This window comes from Gigantopelta aegis, chromosome 9 (genome assembly GCF_016097555.1).
Source record: "Gigantopelta aegis isolate Gae_Host chromosome 9, Gae_host_genome, whole genome shotgun sequence".
Classification (NCBI taxonomy): Eukaryota; Metazoa; Mollusca; class Gastropoda; order Neomphalida; family Peltospiridae; genus Gigantopelta; species Gigantopelta aegis.
This window is the reverse complement of record NC_054707.1, coordinates 37,866,451-37,879,432: the sequence shown is the minus strand read 5'-3', so window position 1 is coordinate 37,879,432 and position 12,982 is coordinate 37,866,451. Positions and strand designations below refer to the sequence as shown.

The window sequence follows — 12,982 nt, the reverse complement described above, 5'->3', positions numbered from 1 at the left end:
TGTGCTTCTATAAAAATGTAGCTCAGTGTTACATAGCTCGACTGATGTGCGAAAGGTCGTAGGATCGATCGCCGTCAATGTAGCACGCAACCAGTATCCCACGGTTGGTACAGTAAAGACTGTGGTATATACGGTGTTGTCGTGGTCTATGGAAATTTTTTGTTTGTTTAACGACACCACTGGAGCATATCGAGTAATTAATCATCGGTTATTGGATGTCAAACATTTGATAATTTTGACTCGTAGTCATCAGAGGAATGCAGCAAGGGATCTTTTATATGCATTTTCCCACAGACAGGAAAACACATACCACGTCCTTTGTCCAGTTGTTGGTTCATGGAAAAGTGCATATAAAAGTGGGCGCCTTTTCTACATTTCGGAAGACGTAACCTGTGTGGCGGCACCGGGTTTCCTCTCTCAACCTAAACCATGGAAAAAAAGTTTGTTTTGTTTAACGACACCACTAGAGCATATTGATTTATTAATCATCGGCTGTTGTATGTCAAAAATTTGGTAATTCTGATATAATAATAGTCTTAGAGAGGAAACCCGCTACATGTTTTCATTAGTAGTAAGTGATCTTTTATATGCACCATTCCTCAGACAGGACAGCACATACCACGGCCTTTGATATACCAGTCGTGGTACACTGGCTGGCACTTGAAATAAGCTCAATAGGCCCACCAACGAGGATCGATCCCAAATCGATCTCGCATCAAGCTAGCGCTTTACCCCTGGGCCACACTCAAGACCAAAATTAAAAATAACCATAAATTAAAAATTAATTAGCCTTAGTTTAAAATGTGCTGTGGTATGGTTAATCGCATACTCCTTTCATTTTGACTCAACTAGTGTAGTGGCGATAATTAGCTCAGTCGGTAGAGTGCTTGCCTAGGGTGCTTAGGGTCAAAGGATCCAATCCCCTCGGTGGAACTATTCTCTGATTGGGTTTCCCCGTCCCGACTAGTGCACCTCGACTGGTATATCACAGGCCGTGATATGTGCTGCTCTGTCTGTAGGAAAGTTCATATAAAAGATCCCTTGCTGCTGATGGAAAAAAAATGTCTTGTCCTGGACGGAGAGGCCGGCATGTGCACGTTAATCCCCATACCATACCATAATGAAAAAATGTAGAGGGTTTCCTCTCTAAGACTATGTCAAACTTACCAAATGTATGACACCCAGTAAACGATGATGAATAATTCAATGTGTTCTAGTGGTGTATTTAAACAAAACAAACTTCAGCTTTGGTCTAGAGTGAGAGAGGAAACCCGATGCCACAACACAGGCTACGTCTTGCGAAATGTAGAATTACAATATGTTTAACATCCGATACCTGATGATTAATAAATTGATATGCTCTAGTGGTGTCGTTAAACAAAACAAACTTTGTCAACTAAGGGTGAGAACTAACTCAGTCAGTAGAGCACTCGCCTAAGGTGTTTGGGTCAAAGGATCGAATCCCCTTGGTGGACCTATTCTTTGATAGGGTTGTTCGCCGTCCCGACCAGTGCTCCACGAGTGGTAGGCCTAAATCAAAGGCCGTTGTATGTGCTGTCCTGTCTGTAGGAAAATACATATTAAAGATCCCTTTGGTACTAACGGAAAAATGCAGTGGGTGTCCTCTGAACATTATATGTCAAGATTACCAAATGTTTGACATCCGACAGCCGATGATTAATTAATCAATGTGCTCTACTGGCGTCGTTAAACAAACCAAACTATAAATTTTACTCTTCGTTGGAGTAAGTACTGGGATGTGAACCTAGAATCTACCAGCTTTAAACTCGATGGGTAAATCACTGCACTGTCAAGGAAGGTATATATATATATATATATATATATATATATATATATATATATATATATACACACACACACACACACACACACACACAAAAAAACAACCTCCATATCAATCTCATCCCATAAAACAGGCAGACGTCAGTTGACCGATCCTCTGTTTTATCTCAAATCACAAAACTGTACCTTGGGCTTGTACAGCCATTTTGATATGGTGTCAGGCCATATCCATCTGAAATGTTTTATCTTGACATTAGTACCGTAAGAGCAGTATTCCTCACTCACACATGTCCCTGGTTACAGAGATAAAATGTAAGCATTTCAAGAGAAGAACATCTTATATGACGCGGAAAGGTGATTCTATCGATAACATATGTGAGGGTCTTTCATATCTGTAGCGGCATTAGCGTGGACGTACATGATATAGATGGTTATTTCACAGCGATAGATGTAGAGTCTTGAGATACGAGATACCGTTTGTAGTTAGTATTTGCGTCCTATAGTGCAAGGCACCAGGACACCAAGCTAAAACGCAATGGTGTTTGGTGTTTTGAGTTTGTTTTTGTTGTGGCGGCATCCAGCTCAGTCGGTAGAGTGCTCGTCTGAGGTGCTTTCTCTGAAGACGTCAAAGTTTTAGTTTCTGTTTTTGTTCAACGACATTGATTTATTTATCATGGGCTATAGGATGTCAAACATTTGGTAATTATGACATGTATAGTCTTCCTCTGAGGACTATGATTCACAATTAACATATGTTTCACAACCAATAGCCGATGGTTAATTAATCAATGTGCTTTAGTGGTATCGTTAAATAAAACAAACGTTAACTTTTTGTTTTTGTTTTTGTTGTTTTTGTTTTTATTCTTTTCTTCCTATTTTTGTTGTTGTTGTTTCTTACTCCTTTTTTGTATTGGGATTTGGAGGTGGTTGGGGGAAGGGTTTGCTTTGTCTCGTTTTGTTTTGTTTTGTTTTTTTAGTTTGTTTTGTTTTGTAAGGCAGGCTCACACGATAGTTTGCCATAGATAATATTGCTTGAAATTCGGTCTCGGTCGTGTTAACCAATAAGAAAGAAATGAAGGAAATAGTTTATTTAACACATTTTATTTACGATTATATGGCGTCGGACATATGGTTAAGGACCACACATATTGAGGGAGGAAACCCGCTGTCGCCACTTCATGGACTACTCTTTTCGATTAGCAACAAGGGATCTTTTAGCACATACCACGACATTCGATGTACCAGTCGTAGTTCACTAGCTGGAGCGAGAAATAGCCCAATGGACCCACTGACGGGGATCGATCCCAAACCGACAGCGCATCAAGCGAACGCTTTACCACTGGGCTACGTCTCGCCCGTTAACCAATAAGAACACAACGGCTGTATAGAAACGAATTTCCTGTGCACCCATCATTTGTGTCTTCAGCTAACCTTTGAACCGGTGATCGGATGCTCCACGGTGATGACCCTGTCGCCACAACCATAACATTCAATGAAATAAGCTCTCTTTAGACCATGTGTTACAATTAACGTACGTCCGGCGCCAAAATAGCGTCTAATTAAACAATATGCCGAGGAATCCACCGTGCATCTATTTGCACTCTTGCTTTTAGGTTGCATTTCACCAAATCAAGTGCTTCCGGCTCATAGTTCGATACTAACAAATCTGTAACGAGAGATAACAACAGCACCTCTGATTATACGTGTATTATAAAATTTGCAATAGTAATTGGTACAGACATTTGTTAACGTTTAGGGGACGGGACGTAACCCATTGGTAAAATGCTCGCCTGGTGCGCGGTCATTCTGAGATTGATCCCCGTTGGTGGGCTCATTGGGCTATTTCTCGTCCCAGCCAGTGCACCACGTATATCAAAAGCCGTGGTATATGATATCCTGTGTGTGTGTATGTGATAGTGCATATATAATATTCCTTACTACTAATGGAAAATGTAGTGGGTTAACTCTCTAAGACTATCTCAAATTACCAACGTTTTCACATCCAATGGCCGATGATTAATAAATCAATGTGTTCTAGATGTGTCGTTAAACAAAATAAACTAACTTGCAAATGTTTACGTATATTTACTTATGCTTGAGATTGAAAGCAGAACTGAAAATGTGGGCTTGTTATTAAGCTATATACAAGTATTTATATCTTCTAAATAGCACCTCCATTTTCTTGTAACAAGATTAAATATAATCTGTCACTGTCTTTATAAGTGCTTTTGGGTGGGTTGATAAACTGTGTATGCTAGATTTATTAGAAAAGATTAACATTGGCACAAATGGGAATACGTATTGAGTGAGGTGACCCTTGGATTGTTCATCGTCTCGATGCTAAAATAGGTTTAGTTAGTCAGACAGTGCTGCGGTCTCTGGGTTTGGTTTCCAGGAAGTTAGCACCTCAATCAACATGATTCAGTGTTGTGGGGTTTTTCTCCGCCGCTTTGTTCGCCGGTTCATGACATTTATTACAGGTGGGCCTGTTTGAAAATTGCAATGCCACAACTGTTTCTTAAAGGGGCATACCCTAGTTGTTAAACACTACAGCATATTTTTCACTATTAGAGCCGTTTATGATCACAGAAATCAAACATTACTTATATTTTATTGTTTGAATTATCCATTCCCGTAGAACCGAAAGTGTTTCTGGTCATCCTGCTGTTTATAATAACAAAAAATTATTTCTAAAATATATTTTTTAAAACGCGCGTGCGTCTGAGAAGTAGCTGTTTATTGATTCGAGTTCTACTCGATTTCTAAGATATTTCCCGTTTTAACATCACAGACTCTTCTTTCACTCTATTGTAACTATCCAAATGAGTTACAGGTTTGTAAATTTGTAAACTTGATTTAGTATTCATTTTTACGGGTTAAAACTGGAGCCTGCGCCTTTAAGTTTTAGGTGTATCAGAACGTTCCTAGTTTTATGGTAATTGTAAAAATGTTCAAAGCGTCGTGTGTTTAAAACAAGACGATGCACTATATTTCTTAGATCAAAGGGCATTTTATACAAAGGAAAATTGTTAATAATTGGTTAACTGTTGTCATGTTAGTCTGAGTATCCAAGGCTATACCAGTAAATATAGGCGCGTGTACGGAAAAGTATGCAGGTGAGGGATTTAGACTGTGGCGAACCTGTGGCGAACCAGTGGCGGATCCAGAAAATCTAATTAGGGGGGCCCCAGTGACATGAGGTGGAATGCCATGGGAACTTTGGGGGAGGTATAGAGGGGGATCGTAAGAAAATGAAAATTAATATACAATAAAATTATAACTATCGCAAAATTATGGGGTGGGTGGACCCCTGGGCCCCCAGATCCGCCTTTGCGAACGAAATTTCGGTGAGGGGGGAATCTGCACCTGCACCTGTAAGAAGTTAAAAAATATTTCAGTTTAAGTGATCCCTTTTTGTCTAGATGAAAAAAACCCTTAAAATTTGTCATTCAAAAATCGTTATTTTAGACTACCTGGGACTTACAATATTCCTTTTTCTACCAACGTACAATTGGCGTGCCAAAATGTCTAGAACTTAATAGTGAGTCACAATACTTTTAAAAGGCAACACTAAACGTTGCCATACCATTTTCCAAAATGTGTAAACTATACAGAATGTGGACAATGGTACAGCTATTTTAGGTACTGTCATTCGAATCGAATGTATTTTCACTCTTTAGTTCTACATCCTTCCTATGCCAACATATAAATTGATCAATCCTATTATTACAGATTGTCTAATTAAAAATTAAGAAAAGCAGTGGCGTAGTAAGGTGCCAAAAAGTGGAGGGCACACTTTTATATTTACACACTTTCACACTATTATAATGCAGATATAAAGCAAAATATCTGAAAAGTGTGGGTGGGGGGGCACATGCCCCTCCCCCCCCCCCCCCACCTCCCGCCCACTTCCTACGCCAGTGAAAAGCATTGGTAATGAACAACAAAAGTGTGTACTTAGAGTATTTTCCCGCATATTTTCGAACACTTATAAGATGAATACGTCAAGAATTCAACATGGCGGTACAAATCGCGGGAAAAAGAAATCAATGATAGACTTTATATTCCTTCCACCTCTCATTTCCGCAACCAACGCAAATGTTGAACCTGTAATTTGTATTAACCAATATAATATGCGTCATCAGCTGGTCACGCTATCAGAACTGTGATATAAAATTATAAACTTCTTCTTTTTCCCACTAATAAATGACTGTATGATTTGTATAGATGTCGTAGCCCAGTGGTAAAGCGCTCGCTCGCGATCGATGGTCGATCCCCGTCAGTGGACTATTTTTGCCAGTGCTTTTTAAACATAGGCCTTGGTACATACAATCATGTTTGTGTGATTGTGCTTATGAAAGATCCCTTGCTGCTAATCGAAAGGAGTAGCTCATAGAGTTGCGGCAGCGGGTTTCCTCTTTAATTATCTTTAACCATAATTAAAATGTGTTGAGTGCGTTATTAAATAAAACGTTTTTAGTATAGATTTAGTTTTTAGCGTGTATATATAATTGAACATGAAACTAATTTTCAACCTCCAAAAATGTATACATACAAACACTCAAACATATACACACATATGGGAAACAAAATGAAAGGGTATAGATATAGTTTAACCATACTAGAGAATGGGTACAATATTAATAATAATGGAAACAGAACAGTAGCGGATCCAGAATATTGTAAGGGGGAGCGAGTAGAAAAGTCTAAAAACGGCAATTTCGGTGTCTCGAAGGAAAATAAGAAAAAGGTACTTCAAGCGAGCGGAAGGTGGGTGGATGGTGGGGCGTCACAGGACCTCAGTGATCCACGCTCATCCCCACGGATCCATCAATGCCTAAGAAGTGTATTTGTATGAATTTCCATTTTCATCTCCCCAACCCCAACCCCCCCAAACCACAGACACACGAAACAGTGTATACAGCTTGGCACAATTCAAACGTTCCCTGTCGATAGGTAACGCATCTGGAAATACCACTCCTACTGTTACTGCGTTCTGTACAAAACCGATTCTTCCGTTCTGTTTATCAGACGAGGCGGTAGGAATTTGGCAGATGCACTTAGAGTGCAGTATGGACCGTGTACAGAACACTGAGTTTATACTTTTATGTCATCACCTAGTAACGCTGCAAACGTGAACAAGTATTTGATTTGATTTTTAAAATAGCAAGGGCGTTTAGCAGAAAGTTTATTATTAATGAGTTCGTTTGTGTAATGAAATAGGGCCTAGGCTACTACATTTTATGGCCAATGTTTGTGTTTTTGGAAAGCAAAGAACCGAACACACACACACGCACACACACACACGCGCGCGCGCGCGCACACACACACACACACACACACACACACACACACACGTACACGCACGCACACACACACACACACACACATTCACAAAAGAGTCTACAAAAAAACCCACCCCTCAAGTGACGCGCATGAATATAATTTATGTTCATGACCTGAACCAACAAACTGATACGTCGCTACCAGACAGACAGACAGACAACAGGCCTAAAAGTTTGCGACAGTAAACAGCAATGCCGCCGTAAAAAAAAGTGTTTTAAAAGAGACGGGACGTAGCCCAGTGGTAAAGCGCTCGCCTGATGCGTGATCGGTCTAGGATCGATCCTCGTCGATGGTCCCATTTCTGGTTCGAGCTAGTGTACCACGACTGGTGTATTAAAGGCTGTGGTATATGCTATCCTGTCTGTGGGATGTTGCATATAAAATATCCATTGCTACTGATGGGAAAATGTAGCGGGTTTCATCTCTAAGACAGACAGACAGACGTAGATGCAGATGGATATTACCAGCATGCACCCCTTTTTAATAGTCCCTTATGTACTTGACATTGGATGAAATCAAGGAAAATGGAGTACGATAATTAGAAATGGATCCGTAAACCAATTTGTGATAAATAATTTAAGTTTAATTATATTTATATAGCTTTTCACATGGATTGTTGAAATACATACCTGTATGTTTAACTATATTTATAATTTTATGTATATGTGTATGTGTATGCGTGTATGTATGTGTACATGTATATGTGTAAGTGGCGGATCTAGGGGAAAGGGGGCACTAGGGTTCCGCCCCACCACCCCCTAAATTTTGCGACAGTTAGGATTTTAGTGTTGTTTTTGTGTTTGTTTGTGGTTTTTTCTTCGTTTTTTACGTTGGACAATCCGAGGAATCCCTTCGGGAATGTTTGTAGCTTTCGGGCATATATTATTGGGACCCTCGTAAATGGATTTTCTGGATCCGCCACTGTGTGTATATATATGATTAGACATTCTAATCAAAATATGATCGTAAGACTTAGTGGCATACACCTGTGCTCGTAAACAATAGCAGTGATGGGGGAAGAAAATAACGAGTAGTTTATGTTTGAAGTAGCTCTGCATGATTTGCAACGCACGGTACTTAGCGGCGAACCTTCGAGAAACAAAAATAAGCGAAGAATCCCCGGGGAGAAAAAAAGCACAAAACATAAAATTGCATATGGAATTAGTCAGACCCGTTGACTGAACAAGATACCCTCACCATAAACAGAAGCGGGGTATATACCGGATCTTTCCACGCCTCAGTGTCGATACTTGTTGATAAAATGTGACGTCACGGCGTACTCAGAAGCGAGGAATTCCCTCCGCAGTGTTGTTTTTAGCCCGACTGCTGAATAACCGGTCATGAATTCCTGTAGAACACCCCCTGATCACCGCAGAGCTATCAAGAAGCTGTCTATAAATAAATCCCGCAGATACTGAAACGCAACCGATCAAGCAGACGCGAATCTTAACCAGAAGCAGACGATAACACGGTGTGCAGTGCATTCTTGCCAGATCACAAGCAGAAACCTCTTTGCCGATTGCAGACGTGAAAATACCATTGCAGTCTCGTTGAGAAGGTGGCTATTTCTTGTGCCATTCTGCTGTTTTAGAAATAATCTAGCTTTACAACAGTCAAACATATCAACAGCTTTTGTGTGATATTAACATTATATTTTCAAGATGCCGTTTGAACACCCAGTGCCCGTGAGGAGAGAGGAGTGGAGTTTCTTTGACCGACAGAAGTCGATCTTTACGTCCATGCATGCGGGTGAAGAAGACCTGTGGAAAGATTTTGACCAAGAGTTGGAAAAGTTAAAAAAAGAAATGTTTCAGTTGACCCCCATGGATGCAGGGGCGCTGGGCTCCAGTATGATGCCCAGCCTCACTGGACTCAACAACACCACCGGATCATCATCCGGATCCCCCGGATCCTCTAAGAAGGTCACGAGCATGTCTAAGACTGTCACCACGAAAACCACAACCACCAGAACTTCCGGCGGCAAGACCGACTCTTCGTTCGAATCTTCGTTCGATTCCGCCTTCCAGACCGGAATGGGCAGCAGCGCGCTGGATTCCGCCTTCGGGTCCAGCATGATGCCCAGTCTGAGTTCCGGGATGGGTTCCACGGATTCGCTGATGTTGAAGGTTGACAAGCCTTTCGTTACCGACATGGACGGCAACAAAAAGCTCTCTCTTCGTTTCGACTGTTCTAAGTTCAAGCCAGAAGAAATATCGGTGAAAACCCTAGACAATAAGCTGATGGTTGGAGCGAAGCATTCCGAGGAAACCGCGACCAGCAAAATATACAGGGAGTTCAGCAAGCAGTATATACTCCCAACCAAGATCGACCCACTTCTGCTCAGTTCTATTCTGGCCAAGGATGGAGTACTATCGATCGAAGCACCTGCACCAGATGCCATAGAAGCTCCAAAGGAACGAATTTTGCCAATCAGTCGTTTGGCTATTTAAACTCTTTCGAATTGACTTCTTGTTTCACTGCAGATGATGTTTCCGCAAATTTGTTAATTTAGATACATGCTTTAAGGATTTGATAATCATGAGACTTCGATGGAGTTCATTTTTGATAACAGTGCAATTTTGGGGGTATTTTAAAAATATGGATACAGTATGCTGTATTTAGGTAGGTGTAAATAATTTTGAGATTTATAATCGTGATTTAAAGGTGACATATTTGAGAAAATGTGCAGCATTACAGACACAAAACAATTTTTTTATTTTTATAATGACAGTATTAGCATCGTTTAGACTTCTTTTTTTCAGTATTCTTATCACTTTCATGGACACATTTATTGTGAGAGAAAAAACAATTAAAATTTAAAAAAAAGAAAAAGAATTTCATTGTACAGATAGATTGGTCATGTGCACGGTTTTCAATAATATATTTGTTTATTTCAAGTACATATGTTATATAAATAATGTTTTCTATCTAATCATTATACTTATTTTCCCAATCGAGTACCACTGTGTCCCTATCTCTATTTGTCTTTCTGTCATGTTCAGCCGCTTTTTAGTTTTCTTTCTAGTTTTTGTTTTCTAAATGCGTATTCCATCTTGCCATCATAGATATTTTTTATGAAATGCTTTATGTTTTAGTTATCATTATTTTGGGTTTCTTGTAGATTTACAAGTTTGATTCATTTGATTATGTTAATTGTGGAGATGTTCAGTTTTAAAATGTTTCAATCCGATTTTCAACTGCACTATTGTGCACTTTTTAAATTCAATACAAAACGATTTTCCCACACGACTTTGCCGAATAAATGTTTGTTTTAATGTCATTTTAAAGAGTTAGTTTATCATGTATATTAGCTGTTTCTTTTCTGCAGAAATTTATTCGCGTGTTCGTCAGGATATGATTCATATAAAAAAAAAAAAAAAAAAAAAAAAAATGTTTTATTTAACAACGCACTCAACACATTATATTTACGGTTATATGGCGTCAGACATATGGTTAAGGACCACACATATTTTGAGAGGAAACCCGCTGTCGCCATTACATGGGCTACTCTTCCGATTAGCAGCAAGGGATCTTTTATTTGCACTTCCCACAGGCAGGATAGCACAAACCATGGCCTTTGTTGAACCAGTTATGGATCACTGGTCGGTGCAAGTGGTTTACACCTACCCATTGAGCCTTGCGGAGCACTCACTCAGGGTTTGGAGTCGGTATCTAGATTAAAAATCCCATGCCTCGACTGGGATCCGAACCCAGTACCTACCAGCCTGTAGACCGATGGCTTGCCACGACGCCACCGAGGCCGGTTGATGATTCATATAGTGCTTTGCTATTATGTTTTTAAAAACCGTAATACTTATTATTTATTAACTGTTATCGTAGTTTAGTACCGTGGGTCATGCAAATTTTGTTATAGACTCAATCCATTATTGTACAAATAATGGCTCATGGACAGCTGAAACGACCGAGTGATACACTTATAAAAATAATAAAACAAATGCGAATGTAGTGAGAAAGTAAAGTTCGTTTTGTTTAACGACACCACTAGAGCACATTGATTTATCATGGGCTATTGAATGTCAAGCCTTTGGTAATTTAGCCTTAGAGGAAACCCGCTACATTGTTTTTTCATTAGTAGCGAGGGATAGCACATACCACGGCACTTGTGGTGCACTGGCTACCGGTAATGTGATGAGAAAGGTTTGTAGCTATGTTTTCACATTTATATTCAGTACTGAGCATATTAAGACTTTTTAAATGAAATGTTGCTGCATCTGGGGTTTTTTTGCAAATGGCTTATGTTCACCCTAATCCAGACACATTGCCACTTAATAGAAAATAGAATCCATTTAACGCCATCAGAGTTCTCATCTAATGCTCTGAATTACGTTTGTTTCAATTACCAAATGCATAACACCATTTAGATAGCAGTGATTAATATGCACTTAGTAATTAACAACGTGTCCTGTATACCAGATCTCGTCTTGCATACAGGCCGGGATTTAGCTTAGTCGGTGGAGTGCTCGCTTGAGGTGCTGGCGTCGCAGGATCGAACCACATCGATGGATCTATTCAACTAATTGTTTCTTTTTCTCATTCCAACCAGTGCACCACAACTGGTCAAAAGCCGTAGTATGTGCTTCCCTGTCTGTGGGAAAGTGCATTTAAAGGATCCTTTGCTGCATACGAAAAATGTGGCGGGTTTCCTCTGATGACTACATTTTGTATGAGTCAGAAATACCAAATGTTTAACATCCAATAGCTGATGATTAACTAATCAATGTGCTCTAGTGGTGTCGTCAAACAAAACAAACTTCTTCGTCATCTTGCATACAGTTACTTCGCATGGTGCACCGAGAACGTGATCATAAAGCAGCTAACTTCTCAGATCCACATAGTGTACGTTTCTCATTTTTCCAAATGCAGCCAATACAAGCAAGCAGTGCATACATGTACTGAGCAATTAACAATGTACTTGATGTTAACATGCATTCCTTTTCGTTCTTTGTTGTACAGGCTACTGCACTACAGGCATGAGGATGTATCTTAGTATCTATACATGGTGTGCACATCTTGTCCAGCACTGGTATTCCTGATTTATTCCAGAGATAACAGGGGGATTGTTTACTTAGAAAACACACGTGCTTATGCTATGATAATTGGCTCAGATGTACATATTCTATATTCAACAATGTCTGGAGCTTCGGAAACAAATGTGTCCCAGAGCGCGAAAGGTCCTTGGGTCGACCCTTATCGGTGGATCACATTAATGTGTTGTTGTTGTTGGGTTTTTTTGGGGGGGGGGGTATTTCTTTTTTTTAAATCCCAGCTAGTATTTTCTACTTTATTAAATGTCGTAGCGCGCGTGGGTTGTTTTTTGCTTTGCTTTCAGCTATGTCAGCTTGTTTTTTGTTTTTCTTCTTTCTATTGGTTTCCAGGATAGTGTGCAAATACCTTTGCAGGGGGTCCAGACTGTGGCTGGCGAAGTTGCTATGGGAGTTTGAGTCATGATTCACAGGAAAATATATATTTAAAAAGAAGAAAATTTGCCTTAAGCGGGGGAGGGGGGTCCACCCCCTAACTCATTAGCCTGGTATTTAAATATATCTAACTTGAAATGTTTGCACAAAACTGTTCTTACTAAAATTAAATTCGTATATTTAACAAGTTATGATCGAAAGAGGCTTTTCCTGCCAAGCTTCTGCCGCAGTTTCGTACAGCAAGCAGAAGACGGTAAAAGTCAACCATGACGTCAGACGCAAACTTAGGTCATTAAAGGTGAACCTTTTGCATCTGGGGGGAATTATTTATCTCTTCTTTTTTTTGCCTTCTATTTCTAGCCTAATACTGAAAATATGCAATAAACGTTTGTTCT

At 39.8% G+C, this 12,982-nt stretch overlaps 1 protein-coding gene across 1 annotated transcript; it reads left to right on the top strand.

The window, feature by feature from the left end:
* The first annotated feature begins 8,560 nt into the window (after positions 1-8,560).
* On the top strand, positions 8,561-10,429 carry LOC121380854 (alpha-crystallin A chain-like). Its single transcript, XM_041509850.1, has one exon. It carries the CDS (start codon positions 8,811-8,813, stop codon positions 9,597-9,599), a length of 789 nt encoding a protein of 262 aa, XP_041365784.1. The 5' UTR covers positions 8,561-8,810; the 3' UTR covers positions 9,600-10,429.
* The last annotated feature ends 2,553 nt before the right edge of the window (positions 10,430-12,982 follow it).

What these genes read in the sequence shown, in the direction of transcription:
- LOC121380854 (XM_041509850.1), top strand. Translation starts at nt 8,811, where the DNA reads ATGCCGTTTGAACACCCAGTGCCCGTGAGGAGAGAGGAGTGGAGTTTC.